This window comes from Dendronephthya gigantea, unplaced genomic scaffold (genome assembly GCF_004324835.1).
Source record: "Dendronephthya gigantea isolate DGI-Jeju-01 unplaced genomic scaffold, DenGig_1.0 000002F, whole genome shotgun sequence".
Lineage (NCBI taxonomy): Eukaryota > Metazoa > Cnidaria > Anthozoa > Malacalcyonacea > Nephtheidae > Dendronephthya > Dendronephthya gigantea.
In genome coordinates this window covers 1898782-1918490 of record NW_021163012.1, presented here as the reverse complement: position 1 = coordinate 1918490, position 19709 = coordinate 1898782, and the positions used below count along the sequence as shown (strand labels likewise).

The 19709-nt window shown below is 36.9% G+C and overlaps 1 protein-coding gene across 3 annotated transcripts in view; it reads right to left on the bottom strand.

Moving 5' to 3' along the window:
- LOC114533086 overlaps window positions 1–19709 on the bottom strand; it is an 89972-nt gene that overhangs the window by 10728 nt on the left and 59535 nt on the right. For all 3 annotated transcript variants that reach the window (XM_028554671.1, XM_028554681.1, XM_028554677.1), the window contains 50 exons: window positions 19455–19600; window positions 19163–19338; window positions 18965–19033; window positions 18247–18636; window positions 17710–17751; window positions 17402–17580; window positions 16878–17023; window positions 16560–16735; window positions 16422–16478; window positions 16095–16270; window positions 15771–15916; window positions 15464–15636; window positions 15280–15309; window positions 14939–15111; window positions 14682–14827; window positions 14337–14509; window positions 14124–14162; window positions 13854–14026; window positions 13569–13714; window positions 13303–13475; window positions 12858–13072; window positions 12593–12732; window positions 12246–12418; window positions 11921–11983; window positions 11634–11815; window positions 11352–11491; window positions 10853–11028; window positions 10304–10684; window positions 9600–10037; window positions 8562–9359; window positions 8156–8480; window positions 7683–7870; window positions 7069–7236; window positions 6347–6889; window positions 5892–6056; window positions 5463–5773; window positions 5093–5348; window positions 4909–4980; window positions 4498–4811; window positions 4041–4263; window positions 3554–3832; window positions 2878–3408; window positions 2683–2766; window positions 2425–2584; window positions 2172–2292; window positions 1953–2046; window positions 1510–1560; window positions 858–1394; window positions 665–727; window positions 39–581 (listed from right to left, as the gene is read on the bottom strand). In XM_028554671.1, the coding sequence (XP_028410472.1) occupies window positions 39–581; window positions 665–727; window positions 858–1394; window positions 1510–1560; window positions 1953–2046; window positions 2172–2292; window positions 2425–2584; window positions 2683–2766; window positions 2878–3408; window positions 3554–3832; window positions 4041–4263; window positions 4498–4811; window positions 4909–4980; window positions 5093–5348; window positions 5463–5773; window positions 5892–6056; window positions 6347–6889; window positions 7069–7236; window positions 7683–7870; window positions 8156–8480; window positions 8562–9359; window positions 9600–10037; window positions 10304–10684; window positions 10853–11028; window positions 11352–11491; window positions 11634–11815; window positions 11921–11983; window positions 12246–12418; window positions 12593–12732; window positions 12858–13072; window positions 13303–13475; window positions 13569–13714; window positions 13854–14026; window positions 14124–14162; window positions 14337–14509; window positions 14682–14827; window positions 14939–15111; window positions 15280–15309; window positions 15464–15636; window positions 15771–15916; window positions 16095–16270; window positions 16422–16478; window positions 16560–16735; window positions 16878–17023; window positions 17402–17580; window positions 17710–17751; window positions 18247–18636; window positions 18965–19033; window positions 19163–19338; window positions 19455–19600 (10663 nt within the window). The remainder of the gene's footprint in view (window positions 1–38; window positions 582–664; window positions 728–857; window positions 1395–1509; window positions 1561–1952; window positions 2047–2171; window positions 2293–2424; window positions 2585–2682; window positions 2767–2877; window positions 3409–3553; window positions 3833–4040; window positions 4264–4497; window positions 4812–4908; window positions 4981–5092; window positions 5349–5462; window positions 5774–5891; window positions 6057–6346; window positions 6890–7068; window positions 7237–7682; window positions 7871–8155; window positions 8481–8561; window positions 9360–9599; window positions 10038–10303; window positions 10685–10852; window positions 11029–11351; window positions 11492–11633; window positions 11816–11920; window positions 11984–12245; window positions 12419–12592; window positions 12733–12857; window positions 13073–13302; window positions 13476–13568; window positions 13715–13853; window positions 14027–14123; window positions 14163–14336; window positions 14510–14681; window positions 14828–14938; window positions 15112–15279; window positions 15310–15463; window positions 15637–15770; window positions 15917–16094; window positions 16271–16421; window positions 16479–16559; window positions 16736–16877; window positions 17024–17401; window positions 17581–17709; window positions 17752–18246; window positions 18637–18964; window positions 19034–19162; window positions 19339–19454; window positions 19601–19709) is intronic.

The window sequence follows — 19709 nt, the reverse complement described above, 5'->3', positions numbered from 1 at the left end:
TGAAAATCGTTCTGAAAAGTTGACAAATACACCTGTACCTTTTTTATTGATCATTTCAATAACTTCATCAACATATAATTTCAGTTGCACTGGATAATTAATGGATAAAATATGGTCAGGTGAGCTTGCAATCATCTTCACTGCATTCATGTCGCTATTTATAGCAATGACAACTGAGACAATATCCTCAGATTTCAGTTTCTCTGAGTATGTTGTAGGGTCATCATCAGGTTTGCCAACCAAAAATGTTACAATTCCTTTTTTGATCTTTTTGCTTTTTCGCCCACTTGTACCAAAGAGTTGTGAATGTGCTGCTGCTAAGCCAGCACCAATATTATTGTTGGTACCACCTGGTAGTTTAAGTTGATCAACTGCCATGTCTAATGATTTCATTGATTTATGTTGTTTAAAGTTGAACGCTGTGTTACCAGTTTCACTGTAGGTAACCATACCAACATGTGTGCCTTGAGCAGAGACAGGAAATGCGTGGTATATAAACTTGGTGAACTCAATGATCATTTTAAAGTTAGCCTGTCCAACAATATTTGCACCATCAACAACAAATGCCAAATCGAATGGAACTAAAAACATAACATGAAGAATTGGTACAAAAAGCAAATTACCTTGTTAAAAACAATGCTATACTTGTAGATCCCAAACTTACCAATGGTTTCACCACCTGGTCCAACTGGTCCAGGTAATGGTTTTCCAATTTCCTTTCCAACAGCTGCAAAATTTAAGTATATGCCCATTAACAATTAAAGATGTTCATTGTAAGAGAAAACACTACATTTTCAATTTACTGCAGTATCAGGCTGTCATTGTGGTTTTCCCAAAATTTTAAATGGATTACTTACCACTGTTAATTTTGCCAACCAGTGGACCTGCTTGTGTACCTAGTTCACGCATTGGCCTTTGAATGAGAACAAACTCAGGGGAGGATGCAACAGGCGTAAGCTTGGATGGGTCCACACCTTTTCCAATACCAAGTACAATCAATTTAACTCCTTGTGGTTTCAGTGCAGATGCCGGTGCAACCATGTCATCTTGTGAATTCTTAAGCATAAGAACAACAAGAACTCTAGGTACACCAGGTCGGCCACTTATGTCAAACACACCACCCTTTACAGAGCCAATTGCTTGCCCAACATTTCTACCTCCACCGAGGAAGGGCATAGCTTGAATAGCTTTAGAAAGTGTCAGTTTATCTGTGTTAGCGTTAAGTTGGAATGCGATCTTGCTTGTGGTCGAGTAGACAATTCCAGCAAAATGTACCCCATCTTTCTCAACAGGGAATGACTGTGCAACAGTATCAAATAATGATAGCTCCAGCTTAAAACGCCGTGGGCCAACTCGTGTTGAACCATCCAAGAGGAAAACAATATCAATTTTTTCTGCAAAATTATATCAGAGTTATGTTGTCTGCAAAATTATATCAGAGTTATAGCAGTTAAAAAAAAATAGAATTTAGCATATGGCATTTCTTAATTAATTGGACTGAATACCAACCTGGTGTTGGTTTTGAGGGACCAACTGTCGGTGGCCCTTGTTCCTTCTTACCTGTTAAAAAAAAAGTGTGACATGTCAGTAAGGAGTTTTCAATCTTGTGAAGGATAATAATGCAAAAGTAGAAATGTTTCAAAAAAAGAAATGTTTATTTTTTGAACACCGTTAGTGTTTTCTAAACTGCATAACACATATGTTATGTATTACTGGCTTGAAGGTCCAAAAAGAAAATATTTTTTCTTTAGACCGACAGTGAAGTGAAACTCAAAATTGCTAATGGTGACAAACAATAATTATTTACATAATTTACTAAAATTCAATTTTTTTTTAATTATTGTCCCAGTCCATATTTTCTTCAAATGTAAAAATTAAAAATTGTCAAGTAAATTCCACCCACTGCTAGTTTGTAAAACAATAAAACAAGTTATTAGATTTAAGAATCTTACCAACAGGAAGGATGTGGGAGTTAGGACTCTTTTTAAGCCATTTTTTACAGGAGAAAATGTATCTGATGCCTGTTTGGGTATCCTTGATCACAACCTACATTTGAGAATGAGATTAGCAAATAGGAACCATACATATGCGCTAAATCCACACAATCTGAATTGCCCCCCACCAACAAAAGAAAAAAAACAGGCAGTAAGATCTTATTAGCATTCACCAACCTTTGACAGGTACCAGTCATCAATCTTTCCAAAGAAACCTGTTCCCTTAGTTGTATCCATTCGGACAGTTATCTTTATTAGATCTCCAAGGTCCGTTGTATCCAATTTAAACAAATCTTTGCTGTGAGAATGTGGAAAATATGTGTTATATCCCTATATACACAATTGACGTAAGTAATAACCAGACAGAAAGCACACCAATTTTCTGGTGGTTTGTATAGGTTTTTACAGGTTTTGCCAGAAAATTAATTACCTTCCACGTTCAAATAGAGCCTTAGCCTTTGCTTTGTCTCTTCGTGTGAGATAGATTTCCTTAGTTACACCTTTAGAGCCATGAATAGTCAAGAAGACATGTTGATCTGTCCCACCAAAGAATTTTGTACCAGTTACTACTTTTACCAAATAGATTTTATCTAAAGGAACAAGGAAACAATGGTTAAAGACATTAGCATTTCTTTATCTAGTACAATAATTGAATATATTATTATTGCTCTACATGACTTTTACTTACTTAAGGGGCCAGCAGGGACACCAGCAGGTTTGGCAGGTCCTCCAGGGCCAGATGGCGGCATTTTTCCAATAGGTTGTCCAATAACTGCAAGTAAGAAATATTGTATTCAGTTTAGGGAATGCCCTCTTTGGTCTCAAAAGATAACAGGGAGTACCACAATTAATATGAGAATTAATTGATTCTGTGATAACTTACTATTGTTAATCTTTTCAATGACAGTTCCCAAAATTGATGGCAATTTTGAATAGCTTGTTGTTGTCACCACATTCTCAGGTGTGCCAGTAATGACATTTAACTGAGCTTGGTCAACGTCTCCACTACCAGCAATAGCCACAACACCGATGCCAGACTCTTTCAGTGCTTTGCTTGGCAAAGACACATCATCTGCAGCTTTGTTATCCAATAACAATACAATTACCTTTGGTACTATACGTTTGCTTTTATCAATTGCTGTCTTAGCTTGTTTGAGGGCTGCACCAACACTATTATCACCATTGGGATAGATTACTTGACGTATACTAGCATCAACATTAGCCTTTTCTTTATATCTTCCAAGTTCTATCACAATCTGGTTTGAAGGCTGAACAACTACGACACCAATTTGAACACCCCATGGGGTGACAGGGAATGCATCAATAACACTGATAATAAATTTGATTGAGATCTTAAAGTCATCAAAGCCAACACTTGTTGATCCATCAATTACAAAAACCATATCCACCGGAGCTAGGTAACAAAAAAAGGTTTAATACAGTGAATAGAAATTTATCTTGTACAATTGGGTTTGCTTGGGAATTTCTAGCAAAATCTTTTTTCCAAGCTTAGAATACAATTGTGTGTTATTTAGGTGATGAAATATTTTAATACATACCTTCAACCTTGGTACCAGGAGGTCCAAGAGGAGATCGTGCTGGACCACCAGGTGTTCCTGGTTGTCCAGTTGCTGGTGTAGCTGGTGGTCCTCCAGGTCCACCAGGGCCACCAGGACCACCAGGGCCACCTATGCCACCTGGACCACCAGGGCCTTGTGGTGCACCTGGAGACCCTGGTGCACCTGGAGACCCTGGTGCACCAGGGGATCCAGGAATTCCTGGTTTTGCACCAGGTGCTGCTGGTGCAACAGGTATCTCAGCAATTTTCTGACCTGTGGCTATATAATAAAAAGATAAAAAAATTAACTCCATACTTTCCTTCTGCTAATACACCACCTTCTGCTGATTAACAGTTTTAGTGCTGGCAAAATTGTACCAGCTCTGCCAAGCACGTTCACTACTGTTTTAGCAGACATGAGATTTTAATGCAAGTATTCAGGATACAATTATTTAGATCAAGCTTTAATGATAACAAGTTCTAATTACCTGCATTAATCAGTGCAATCACATCTGGTACTCTATCAGGCAATTGTGGATATGAGGGGACAACTAAAGCATTCTGAGGGTTAGAAGCTGTATTCTTCAGGTCATCAGAAGGAACCCGACCAATACCAACAACAATAACTTTGCTTATGCCAGCTTTTTTAATTTGATCAGCAGGAACAGAGATGTCATCTTTGGATTTTCCAGTCAGTAAAATAACTAGTATCTACAGGTGTGTTATCAAAATGCAAGGTTTTATGATGATGGTAATGGATAGTTTTAAGAATTCTCGCAGTTTACGCCCTCATATAAGTTCAACAAGATATTATCAATCCCAAATTATTGCAACAATTCAAATTAGTAACAGAAATAATGTGGTAAACTGCTTCAGCAATCAGAAAACTGAATCAGCCATAGGTTTATGCCAAATAGTTTAAATGCTTCCATTGTGACCTATTACCTTAGTGGCTTCTTTACGTCCACTTGTTCCAAACAAGTTATCCTTAACTAGTACAATTCCTTTTCCTGCTTGACGACTTTCACCTGGGTAAGGTGATTTTCGAATAGATGAAAGAAAGCTTGCAGTGTCTGTGTTTGAACTGAAGTCACTAATCAAAAGACCATCACCAGAAATGATGGCAAAGCCAGCATGGATCCCTCTCTTCGAGATAAGCAGTGCTTGAACAATGGTTGTCACAAATTTCACCTCAAGTCTGAAGTTTATTTCAGTGACTCCTTTAGAAGCATCCACCAAGAAGGCAATATCTACTGGAACTGAAAAAAGGGAATCATTTTATAAATTAACTAATAAAAGGAACTAAAGCACTCTCACTAAAGCATGACTCAAAATCTGTCCTCACAGATAACTTACTTTGAGCATTTGGACTGCCTGGTGTAATTGGACCAGTTGGTGATATAGGAGTTGGTGGCCCTAACACAGGAGCTATAAATATAGAACAGAATATAGATATAGAAAAAATTCCTACTGAATTTAGCATCTTGGTTGACAGAGGACAAGAAAATTATGAGTAATATTTATTTGCAATCATAATTACCCTTGCATGAGCCCTGTTTAATAGCATTGAGAAGGTTTTCCAAGCTATCCTTTGATGAAAACAAGTGTTTGTTGACAGGTTGAGACACAACTGACTGTAGAACAGTTTTATTTGAACGAATACCAACAGTGACAGCAAAGATTTCCACATTCATTGCTCTGATTTGGGAAGCAGCATTAAATGGATTATCATGACTCAGAGCATCTGTAATCACAATCATCTTTTGAGGAACATTAGGCCTTCTGGTTACCAGAACCTAAATATAATAATCATCATTCAAAAGTGCAAGTGGAGCATAATGTACTATGGCTATATCAGAGTACAACACATGCCTATTTCATCTCATATTGCCTAATTCAGAAAAACGTACCACATCTTTAGCTTGTTTGAGTCCTTTTCCGAGGGATGAAGTTGTTCCAGGGAATTTAATTTTATCAATATCTCTTAACAGTGCTGCTTTAGTTTTGTGAGTTTCAAACTTGAATATTGTGACTGCCTCTGTGGCAAACACAACCAAACCAAATCTTGTATTCAGAGGACCAACAACATAGTTGTTTGCAAACTCCTTGACAAGTTTCAATGTGCGTCTAAACCCTCCATGAGTGTTGTACTCTGCACTAGCAGAACCATCAATGACAAACGTTATATCCACTGGGCCCTTGCATACAGTTGGCATCAACACTGAGAATTAAAATATATTATAAGCATTTTTCCTAACTAGTTAATTCAATAAATTATAAGAATTTCATGAGAGAAATAATGCACAATTTCTGCTGATATTTAAAACTCTGGTACTTACAATGTATAATACCAGGTCCATCTGAGGCAGATGTTCCAATTGGAGTAATAGGTGCTTGACCACCAGAACCTGGAGGTGATGGAATACCAGGAGCAAAAGGAGTTTTTCCCGCTGTAGTGGCACCTGGTAGAGATGGTTTAACTTTACCAGCAACTGTACCAAGACCTAATAAAATTGCGAATAAGATAGAAAAATATAAGATAATATAAGAGAGAAGTAAAACTGCTCAGTAAATAACAAGAAAATTGTACAAAAAGATCAGAAATATCCCTCTAAAACTAATAGGTGAAGCTATAAATTTAGAGACAACTTCGAATCCAAAGATTTTGTATTTCAAGGAGTTCAGATGAACACAGGATATCTTGAATAAAAGGATTGGCCTCATGACATGTAAAAGGATTAGCCACATGAGGGTGCAGTTCAACATAAACACACCATTTACAAACAAAACAAACCTCTGTTAACTCTATCCACAACCCTTGGAATAAGCGTTGGCAACTTGGTAACATCTCTAACGATAAAGCTATCCTTAGGTGAGGTCGCAAGCTGCTTTCCTTGCCGCTTCTTCACTTTTGGTCCGACACTCACAACTAACAAAGAGACCTTTTGTTTCCTCAAATTCTGACCAACAGATTGAACATCACCAATGGCCTTGCCAGTAGTGATAACAATGGCAACTCTTGGTACCAATCCTCGACGACCTGTTACTTGGAGAACAGCTGTATAAGCTGTCATAACACTCTGTCCAACATATCGTTTATTACCAGCTTTCAGGGATACTCTATCAATTGCATTATCCAATGATTGCATTTCATTGTATTGATCCAGGTTGAAATCAACATGACCTGAATCTGATATTTGAACAAACCCAACACGCGTAGCTTGTGTAGAGACAATGAATGCATGTGTGATTTCTTTCACAAAGTTTTTGAGGAAATTGAATGTTTGAGAACCAACAGTTTTAGAGCCATCAACTATGAATACCATATCAAGAGGGGCTATCAAATAAAAATTAAATAAACATTCAGTATATATTGGAAAACTTACAAAAATGCAATATCATAAACATATTTGCTTTCTGTTATATTTTTGCATTTTAACATTTAATTTTAGAGGTTATCCATTGTTAAAATTTTATTGTTATCATAATGTGTCATTGTAATAGTATTATACTCACCAGCAACTTGTTTTTCTGTATTACAACTTTCACATGGTGGAAGCCCAGGAACACCAGGAGGAGACACACCTGGTTTACCTGGGATAGCAGGTTGTTTTGGCTTTGTTGGCGTAGTTGGCTTTCCACCAGTAGTTGTTTCTGGCTTTGCAACATCACCCTTGAGACCACCTGGAACAGGTTTAGATAAGTGGTTGGAGGATAGATTATAAAATTCTTCAATGTACATGCTCTATAACATTTAGTTAGGTTGTTTGTTTTGGTATCCTCTATGTTTTAAGCATAAAATATATTGTATCCATTATAATATAGCTACTCACTGTATATGAGCTATTTTGTAATCTGATTGGTCAAGGTACCCACAGTATATCATCTCATATATGGTGGGTAGCAAAACCAAAGAAAAAGCAAAATGGCTGACCAGTTTGCTGAGGTAAATAAAGAAATTGACAGAATTCTGGAATATTTTTGTCGCTCAACAAATGGTATTTGGCTATATTATAAAACAATTATACCACTTGCTCTTGTCGTATATGGCTGATATATGGCTATCAGCTCATATACAATTCAACCTTGTGGTGTGATTGTTAATTATTTCTCAATAATGGCACACTCACCACGTCCAGCTAAGTCCTTGTATACTGCACTTGGATAGTAGCGAAGCTTCTTGAGCTTACCATTGAAGTTCTTTACAAGAGGGAAATCAATAGCAGTATACCCAACTTTTGGTATGCTGCCATCCAAGTCCTCAGCAACACTGAAATCTTTTTCACCTTCCTGAGTTTGGTCAACATAAATGTAAAATCTAAAAGATATAGAGAGAAAGTGTAAATACAACATCTCAGAAAAATTCTTTCAGATGATGACGAATAAGGCAAAATGATTGAAGCAATAGTTCAAATCAATTATCTTTATTTGTCACATCAAACAGGATTGTATTTTATAATCAATCAAACGAAATTATTAAATGAATTATAATAATTGATTGCTAGCTAATTATTGATAACCAAAAATTGATTGTATTTTGAACCAATTTATTATGTAAATTTCTGGGTCTTCAACACAGTATACTTGAAAATTCCACACTAACCTGTCCTCACTTGCCACATGGACAACACCAAATTCATGCCAATTTCCGTCGTTCACCTTGGTCTTACTCTTGACTTTTCCAGAAAGTCCAACCTCAAACACCAGTTTGCCTTTTGTATTGACATAAAGACTTTTACTGTTTGGAAGGAATGGTTTTCCTGGAATGGTTTTTGAGATAATAGTGCCTCCTATTTTTGTGTTTATGAAACCCGCAATGGAGAAATCAACATCACCAAGATTAATTTTTGCTGCTGAAGCAGGTGGGACTGGCATTTGCTCATTCCCTTTCAATCGCTTTGGTATTTTGCCAATGATCTCAACATAGTCTAAAAGAAAATCAAAATCATTTAACATAAACACTCAACTCTGCATGTCATAGTCAAATACAGCACTGGCTAACCACTTACTTGATGCTTCCGGTGGTGGTTTTGTTCCTGGTGGTGGCAAAGGTCCAGCAGGTGTTTTTGTGTCAGGTGATTTCTTTAGCAGACTTACATACACATCCCGAAGTTGAGTGACAATGTAGATCTTATCCAGTGAGACTGAAACATGTTTGACAGGAGTATTTAATGTTCTTAACTTTTTCCATGACCTTCCATAAGGTAGATCTCTTGTTACACCAACTCTTATCACAACAGCACCATCTGGAAGCAAGCCTACCACAATTCCAGCTGGACCAGCCTCAATCTGGGTAAGCTTAACATTTGTGCCAACCCTGATCCATTTGAGACCACCTGGACGAACTGCATTCACACCAACCCTAAAGTACACATGGTTCTTTCTGTTGACACCCCAACAGCCAAACAGACCACAGGAGGCATACTTCAGACGACCTGGTACCCTACGCCACATGGTTCCCATTGGCATATTGGGTAATATTCCTTCTCTGACAAAAATTTTGTGGTCTTTAGTTACACCATATACAACGCCAGCAGGTCCAGAGTCTACCTGTGCAAGAATACCAGGTACAATTTGCCATGGCTTTTTGGGCTGAGAGAACATAATCTGGCCATTTGCATTAACACCCCAAACACCTCCTTGACCAACGCTAACATGTCTCAGAAGAGTAGGTTGTTTGATAGGATACAGTTTGTTTGTTGTTCTTCCAACTCGGCGAACAATCTGGCTTGAGTCTGTACCAAGCACAGTTTTTTTCAAACCACCATCAATTTGATCAAGTTTTCCACGAATTCTCTTCCATTTTTCTGTGAAAAATAGGATATTAACATTTAGGGGTTAATCAAACACTTTGAACCTGATAAACACTGACTGCATATTAATTTTTTAAGACCAAGGAACTGATGGGTTTGTCTCCACATGACATGACATCTAGAATGGTAGTATGCTTTTCCATACCAATCCACAATTTTTTTTAATCTTCACATGATATTGTGTGTCTTTAGTAACTTCAGAAATACTCATACATGAATTGGAAGAATACTTACTTGAAGGTTTAGGTTCAGTACCTGGACCAACTGGTTTGGCAGGGACAGCAGGTTTGACACCTGGAGTTGTTGGCACAGTTCCTGGGACAGCAGGTTTTCCACCTGGAGTGACTGGGACAGTGCCTGGGACAGTGCCTGGGACAGTGCCTGGGACAGTGCCTGGGACAGCAGGTTTTACACCTGGGGTAGCAGGTCTTCCACCCGGAGTAGCAGGTCTTCCACCTGGGGTAGCAGGTCTTCCACCTGGGGTAGCAGGTCTTCCACCAGGTGTGGTTGGAACACTTCCAGGAGAGGCAGGAGTAGCACCAGGTGTAGCAGGAACAGCGCCAGGTGTAGCTGGGATGGCTGGTTTCCCTCCTGGACTAACAGGTTTTTTAACTGGAGTGGTTGGTGGGCCACTTGGAGTTGCTGGAACCCCTGGAGGTGTATACTTGTCACCTTAAACATAAGCAAGATATTTATAATATCAAAATATTTATTATCTTATATTTTGATATTCATACAACAATAAAAAAGATGTAATTGCTTTTGTAGTTGACACTTATTATATCTTAAAAGTGATGCATTATTATTCTATATTAATATCAAGTCAGTTTTTATTTCTTCTTCTTAAAGTAAAATTGTTCATATTACCATGATTTTTAAATACATTTTGTTGTCAATCATCCTTAGTTTAAAGTAAAGTAAAAGTAATATATACTTACCACACAAATAATTATCGTTCCATGTGTGTGGATCAGCAGGTTCAGACCACTGTATACAAGCTTTTCCAGAAATCGGCCCAGAAAATGACCACTTAAGATTGAGTGGGGAATCACTAGGTAGGCAGAGATAGTTATCATGCCAGGTATGGGGGTCAGCTGGTTCTTTGACCTGTATACATTTCATTCCATTCTTTGGACCTGCAAAACTCCACTTTATTCCAGGATCCTTCTTGTCACCAGAAGAACAGAAGAAGTTATCTTGCCATGTATGTTTGTCAGCAGGCTCTGATATCTGTACACAACGATAGTTCTGTATTGGTCCGGCATTATTCCAACGGAAGTCATCAGGCCACGATGGGAATGGTCGGCCAGGTTTTGGAGCTAAAAAAATTGAACTCAAATGAGCATACACAGATTGTTCCAGGTGTTATGTATTTAAGAGCTGCAGGTGGAAATTTGTAACTGAACAAACATACATACCTACTCTAGCAAATTTGATAAGGATGCTGTCATACAGTAAAATTGTATAGAAGTTTTAAGGCAACTTACGAACTGGTGACTTGGTGTAAAGATTTTTCATCAAAGGTGTTTGTGTACTTCCTGAAGGCAGTTTCACACGCACAGTTAGGTGATCACCACCACCACCTTCTTTGAGATATGCCTCCATGTAATAAACTCTTCCCTTTTCCAGACCGATTGGTTTAGATCTTTGCTGTTTTTTATATCTATCAAAACAATGTTTATTAATACTTTGAATTATGAATTAAGAATTCCTGGTTCCTTTGCAGTGGAGGTTAGTGTCATTACTACGACTATGCTTTATTGTTTTTATAACACTCACCCGGTCATTACATATGACCGGGTGAGTGTTACAAAAACAATAAAGCATAGTCATTACAAGTAAACTTAACAAGTAGACTTGCATTCAGATCATTGTCATACATAAAGGAGAGGAACGATTTTATGCCTGCATTGAAAAAATCCTTCAGACTAAATGCATAAAAGATGACAACCATTGTATGAGAGTAATATGAGAGACAGAACATACTTATTCCATTGTCTGGGACTTGTATGGCCTTTGACCCCTGCAATTCTTCTTGCATTAACTTTTGTGTCATCTGTACTAAGTCGCAATTCAGAAGAATCATCTGAGGCAATATAGAATCTGTAGTCTCCAGTTTGTGGTGCCTAAAAATATAAAATTATCACATTTAATAGACATATTAAATAGTTATATAGTTTGGCAATTTATGTATATTGTAGCAATAAAATAATCATTGTTGTAATGAAATGATGACAGCATCTTTTCCCAATTTTTTTTCACATTTACCTGATAATATCCTGTTACTCTTGCACCATAATTATCTCCACGATTCTGTGGTGTGCTGAATGAAGGTAATGCCTGAGTCTTGTCTGGATTATCAGGGTAACGCTTATCTTTGAAGAGTAACTTCAAGTCATTGCCTGGTATATTTTCCCAGATATCAAAGTTCACACCTCGTTTTGCTGGAGCTATAGACAAAAGTTGTTTTATTTTAGTTATGATAAACCTTATAGTTTTTGGCACAATACACAGTAGGACAATACACAGTGATCACAATAAATAAAGCCACTCACGCTCTTCAACAGGAGTAGTTGTAGGTGTTCCTCCTCCACCACCAGTTTCAGGTGTTGTTGGGCCTATGAAAAAATGGAAAATACAATTTACTTTGTTGCAAAGAAATTGTTATTATTTAATATGTGAAAAATAGGTGAAAGACATAAAAAGTATAATTGTGAATTTTGATATAAATTATGCACATAGACTTCGAACCTGGTACATATCAGTTGTAAAAATTTAGTCTACCCTGTGGTTAAGAGTTTATTCATATAGTCCTAATTAAGTACAAGTAACAAGATTGTGACTTTTGACCACAGATAAAAACCAAAGAACCATACATACCAGGTAGTTTGGCATAGAGATAATTCTTGGATATGGGTTTTGGTCCATACCCACGAGGCTGTTTGACAGCAACACTTAGATGGTCACCTCCTCCACCTTCTTTCATTAATGCCTCCATGAAGTAGAAGCTGCCTTGTTGAAGCTGGATCTTGGATGATTTTTGTGATGGATATCTTGAAATAAAAAAAAAGAATGGTAATGCCATGTTAAAATATCAAATCCAATCACATATATCATAACAATTGTGCATTATGATTATTAAAGACCTACAACAGTAATTGCACAGCCCAGCCACAATTTTTTACAGTTATAATAGTTCAAATTGTACTATTTTGTTATATACATACTTTCTGTATTGTCTTCTCCCAGTCCACTTCTTATTAAAGATTATTTGACGCAGATTCTCTGGTTTGTTGTCTGTGCTTAATGATAGTTTAGTTTGATCATCACCAGCGATATAGAATACATAGGATCCCGATTTAGGTGGCTGGAAAAGGAAGGTTATTAGTATTTAATTGAGTTGGTATCACCTTAGAGAAAATACATTAACAAATGAAAGAATATGTCTGAGATTGATGCTACTCTTATGAAATGCTTGAAAATATAACTTACCATGAAATAGGTTGTTAATCGTACTCCATAATTATCATCAATATTTTCTTGAGTTTCAAGGCCTAGTGTTTTTCTAGAAACATCAGGTTTCCCAGGATAGCGAGGGTTTGTGATAAGAGTATTTAGATTAGTTCCAGGAATATTGAACCACATTTGTACATTAACTCCATTTTCTGGAACAGGTATTCCTGGAGGTGCAGTGGGATTGGTTGGTGCTAAAAGGTAAAGAAATGAAATTATGTGGAATAATATGTTGCAAACAATTGACAATCAGTTTGTGTCAATAATATCGATATTGTATTTTCATTTTAGAATATACTATTACGGCAAATCATATGGATGACTACAAAACAATTTTAAACCTCACAGATAAAAAAACATTACCATTTTCAAAATGCAATGGTACTTATGGCTGTAGGCATACAACCTTGGAAGCAAATCATACCTGGTGGCTTTACATACAAGTCTCTTTTAGGGATGATTCTTGGCCCTCTTCTCCTTGGTTGCTTGACAGCGATGCTAAGATGATCTCCTCCAATATCCTCCTTCATTAAAGCTTCCAAGTAGTAAACTCCTCCACGCTCAAGCCTCACAGGTCTGGATTTCTGCCATGAATACCTGAAACGAAAAGTGTATGTTATTCCATAACTCAACCTCAACAGAAGCAGTTAGAACAATGTGAAAACTGTATTCATCTGAAGCAAGGCTTACTGTTTAAAGCTCTTGGGTCGAGTCCACCGATCTTTGGGGAATAACACAAGAATCTTAAGGTTTTCGGGTTTCTCGTCACTACTAAGTGATAACTGACATTGATTATCACCAGCAACATAGAACACATATTTTCCTGTTGAAGGAGCCTATATGGAATGACAAGATTAGTATGCATTTTAAGTGAATTTAAGTGACTACAATTAATTTAATCACTCCTAATAGTTAGCATATGTCAATGAACTGTGAACTCTCCTTTCAAAAGCATTTAAATAGACAATGACATACCACATAGTAAGTTGTTAGTCTCACACCAAAGCGATCTCCTTGGTTTGGTCTGATAGAAAGGCGACCAATCTTCTTTGAAGTGTCAGGTTTGTTGGGGAAACGTGGATCAGTGAAGAGTTTTGAGAGAGCTTTACCAGGAATGTTTCTCCATTTTGCAAAAGTCACACCATTTTCTAAAAGAATTGAAGTTGTTAAAGTTTTAGAGACATATGAATTTAGTAATTTCAATCAATGTTTATGCGCTGGCATAAAAAGATTTATTGCCCTCACCAGGTATTCCTTTGCCTCCAACAACAGCAGTTCCTGGTGCTAAACAATATTCAAACAATTTGTTCAGTATATGCAGTCACGAAAGTTAGGGTTCATTAACCAGGTTGGGGATAGAGAAGAATAGTATAGAGTGGAGGATATTAAAGAAAGGATAGCAAATGCTGCCACACTGGGTTGCAACAACAGTGTAGTGGGATTATTAAATTAATCTACCTGGTGGTTTAACATAAACATCTTCTTTAGATATTGGTCTTGGCCTTTTCCTCCCAGGAAGTTTTACCCCAACACTAAGATGATCACCACCTTTGCCTTCCTTCATGACAGCCTCTAGGTAATATGCTTTGCCCTTTGACAAATAGACTGGTCTTGATTTTTGTTTTTGATGCCTGAGTAAAGCATAAACAACAGGTTTGATATTGACATTACAGTCAAAAAATACACATAGACTTGAAAAAGAAGACTGATCCAATCTACCTAATCATTAATAATGAAAGCTGAAAAATGCTAAAGTAGGGGAAACATTAATTTGTATTAGTGCACAGCCATGCAAATGCTCACTTGTTCCATTGGTTACGATTAGTCCAGAGGTTCTTTGGGAAGCGAACAATTTCCTTCAGGTGTTCTGGTTTGTTGTCTGTACTCAGAGACAGTTTACACTGATCATCACCAGAGACATAGAAAACATATGTGCCTGATCTTGGAGCCTGGGCAAAGAAAAAATCAATTGCATTTAATATAGAGTGGAAAAATTAAAATTTTTCTTATGTTTTCTTATTTTTTTAAAAAAAACAAGAGTACCAAAAATGATTACTCACCACATAATATGTTGTTAGACGTACTCCATACAAATCACCTGCATTTTGTGGGGTTTTCAATTTCTTAATTTTGGTTGTTACATCCGGCTTACTTGGATATTTTGGGTTTGTGGTAAGACTGGAAAGAGTGTTTCCTGGTATATTCTTATAGACTTCCATAGTGACTCCACTCTCTATGAAAGTAAAACAGATAATAAATAACTGTGCAGAATTATATTTTCAACCTTGCAGAATTTTAATTTCCTAAAAATTGATTTGACCACTGAACTTCAGTATCCAGATGCCAAGAATTGATAAAAGGTTAGCATGTCTACTTTAAAAAGAGGAATTTTTAAATTTACCAGGTGTTGAAGGTGTGACACCAATAGGACCTGTTTGAAAAAGAAAGAGATGATAAATATGTCAGAATTTGTTTGAATGTGATGCCAGAATACCCTCCTATGCCAGCTGTTTACTGAATATATATAGTATGTTCCCAATTATTGCATAAGTGTATATAGGATATAATCAATTAAAAACAGGTACCTGGTGGTTTAATATAGACATCATTGTTTGAAATAGGTCTTTGTAAGAAACCACTTGGTAGTTTTACTCCAACACTAATGTGATCTCCACCTCCCCCTTCTTTCATCAAGGCTTCGATGTAATACACCTGACCTCTAGACAAGTTGATTGGAGCTGATCTTTGTGATGGATGTCTAGGGAAAGAAATGGATTACTTACTGTACTGAAAGATAAAAGTTTAAAAGACATTAATGGTTTGGATGGAAATACTAAGATGCTAAGTGTATTTCTCTAAAGTTCTATATTTCTGTAATGTACAGTTACATACTTGTCCCATTGGTTTGGCCGTGTCCACAATCCATTCTTGAATCTAATGATAGTCTTTAAGTGCTTAGGATCATCATCATTACTGATTGACAATCGACATTGATCATCCCCAGCAACATAGAAGGTATATTTCCCTGTTTCTGGTGCCTAGGAAGACAAAGTCTAATTTAAGCACTAGCATCTACTAAACTACTGTTCACCTCAAAGTCTTCACCATACTTGTTAGGCAGAAGAGAAGCAGAATGTTAAACAAGGCATTATCAGCAATTACGATCTCTCTATGGCAAATATAAAAATATAAAATTTTATCTATTACATCACATACCACATAGAAAGTAGTCAGACGCAATCCATAATTATCTGCCACATTCATGGGTGAAACAAGGCCTGGTAGTTTCTGACTTGAGTCCGGTGTTTTTGATCGGAACTTCTTATTGTACAACAAACGATCCAAAGTCATTCCAGGAATGTTGTTATATATTTCCATAGTAACTCCACGTTCTAAAAATTGACAAAAAACCAATTGAGAATACCTTCCAATTGGAGTCTGGAGTTATAGTATGGAAAAGATCTTATGTATTTTTGCACTGACCACTCACCATCATCTTTTATATATCAATAATGAACACAAAACATCTTATGTTAATCTTACCAGGTAGCGATGGTGCTGGAGGAGTAACTGGTTTTCCACCAGGTGTAGTAGGTGGGGCTAGAAGAAAAAAACAGATGGCTGCTATGAATAACCTGGAATGCATTTCCTAAAAAATCTTTTGAATCATACAAAACATACGTGGCACTCCAGTGTAAACATCCTTCCCACCCAAAGGCATTTTTTCTGCTCCAGAAGGAAGTTTAACCTTCACAGATAAATGGTCACCTCCACCACCTTCTTTTGCAATGGCTTGCATGAAGTATACTTTGCCTTGTTGGAGTTGAACTGGTTTTGATACTTGTTTCTTTGGGTATCTTAACATTAAAAAAAATCATTATAACACCTTTTTCAACCCTACTGTTATTTGATTGTGCTGTAAAGTGACAGTTCTGTCAAACAATATAAATAAAAGAGATTAAGGAATAAAAGAGATTAAGGAATAATAGAGAAGCATACTTGTTGAACTGATTAGGATTTGTCCATGTATTAGCAGCAGTTCCCATAAGATATTTAGCATTTGTTGGTGTTTCATCTGTACTGAGCCAGAATTCACATTGATTATCTCCAGCAATTGAGAAAATATATCCTCCTGATTCTGGAGCCTGGTGGTGACAAATGTAGTTAGCATGCCTTTCAGCAATAGGCTAAGCAAGTCAAGGACATCTATATACTTGTCTAGATAACCTCAGTGCACATTACTAATGTAAGTTGATTCTCCTTTTTCACTGTAGAGCCGACTGCCATTTTCCATTCTATACAGTACTAGTATCAGCTTTTTGAAACTACTGTAGCTATATACTAGTTTGGTGGCCACATTGCTTGGCTAGCACTATTGTGCAGTTATACCAAATGAAATAGTTTGATAAAATCTATACATGAAAGAATAATGACTAAAGGCAGTACTTTAACATTCTCATGCTGATATTATGTTGTTTGTAGCAGCTACTGGCAATAAAATCTACTATGCATTTGAACCATACCTTAAAGTATGCAGTCAATCGAATACCAAAGTTGTCCATTTTATTCACTGGTGTTGCCATGTTTGGGATAACTGAGGAAGTGTCCGGTTTGCTTGGGAAACGTGGATTTTCCTTCAATTGATAAACATTGTTTCCAGGGATGTTTTTCCAAATTTCCATAGTAACACCTGGTCGGGCAACTAAAATAACAAGACAGTCATGAGCACAGGTTTTGGAATGTAAAAGCAGAGAGATGCAGTTTCCTCTATCTTTTGTAACACATGGCAGAACTCACATGATGCATTATAACATTGTCAACTATTTCTTACCTGGTTGGTTGCCTGTTGTGGTCTGAGGTGGTGGTGGTTTAACTGTGTGAAGATATTAGAAATTCGACTCAAAATTTGTTTCTTTGTTGTACTTCATTCAACAATCAATGGTAACATACTTTAGGTAAAATAGTCCACAGCAATCTCACAATTACATGCATGGAGATAAATTTTGAGTGAACTTTTAGAATACAGCTCATGCACTCACACATTGAGGGTGACATGGAAATTTTGTTATTACTAATCAGTGAAAAAGTTATTTCTTAATCAGTGGAAAGATTTATGGTGAAACACTAAAAATCACACTCTATTCATGTAGAAATATTTTCATAAAAACATAAGAAGATTGAGTTCCATCACTCAATGAGTTTGGGTATGAGTTAGCTTTTAGAATACAGGCGTTAGTGTTCCTAAGGGACTTAAACGTGGTTGTTGGTCAAGCTTCAAATATGCAACCTGTTGAAGGAAACATTACTGGAATTAGCTGTCTACTTGGAAAGTGCAAACAAGGTTAGTTTAATCGAACTAAACACTTACCAAGAGTATTTCTACAATAAACATTGAGATCAGTATTTCTTGAAGTCCATATCCATTTTGCCTCTTTGGCAATAGACGGTCCTTTGATTTTGTCATTTCTTTTCACAACTTCAGCACCTGGCCAAGCACTATCATCAAATGCAGGAGATTGCCATTTTGGATATTTCTTGTTGGTACAACGCCAGGTTTCATCAGTAACAAGTCCTGTGCTAAATGATCCAATTATGCCAGCAGGGCCACCAATGTTGAAACCATGGATAGCAACAACCTTAGTGGTAGCTGGAAGTTTATAGATTTTACTCATAAACCATTTGCCATTGTCTTTTCCAATTTGAACACCATCTGCATAAAGCTCCATTCTATCATCACAGTTTATAATAGCTGTAACATCTACAAAGACAAAATGATAAATAGGAGTACTCTATGAACATATTCACAACCAAACTACATTTTAGCAGTGTTGCGTTACAATTTAGCTTGCGATGCACCTAGATGCTACATATTTTAGTATTGCACTCATTCTAATGCCAGATGAATTACCAGTTGCAATGAAAGCTTACTGCCAGTTAATGGGGTAAATCCTTTGCTGGTTAGAGTACCTTATTTTCAGCACTGGCTTTATGAGATGGCAAAACAATTTACATCATCATTTACTTGCCCAAAACAATTACAATTAAATAGAAATTAGATGTAAGTCAAAACATGATAGAAGACTTACCCTGAGGTCCAGCACCAGGTGTGCCTGGGGCTGGTGCAGCAGGAGTGCCCTTTGGTGGTAATGCAGGAACTAAAAACAATAGAGAGTTCAGGTTAATTGGTTCAAATTATGTATCTTTAATGATGCAATAGTACAGAGCTGTAAAATTTTGTTTTTTAAGCAAAAACACCATAAAGAAAACCTGCAATCTAAGCTTACCATTGGGTCCAATAAACAAGTTAGTGTTTCGAATTGGTCTCTCCATTTTCTTATTTGGAAGCTTTACTCCCACACTGATGTGATCTCCTCCACCTCCTTCTTTAACAAAGGCCTGCATGAAGTATGCACGTCCTTTTTCTAGTTTGATTGGTCCAGATACTTGATTAGCTGGGAACCTTCAAAGACAGCAAACCCAAGATTGTTTTGTGGATATGTTTTCTCACTTGCGCAAAAATTATTAAAATGTTCCCTTAATTCAACTTGTCTATCATAATCATCCATGCTATCTTACTTGTTGAATTGATTTGGATTAGTCCATTGATTTGGTGCGAAGGCCAGGATACGTCTGGCATTAACTTCAGCATCATCACTACTTATCCACAACTCACACTGATCATCTCCAGCCAAATAAAAGGTGTAAGTGCCAGTCAATGGGGCCTAAAACCAATACATTAATCAAAACATGTACAACTAAAGGGTTGCTAGAGATACTCCTCATTGGTATAATGAGAATTTAAAAAAATGGCAAACCTGACTATGTTATATG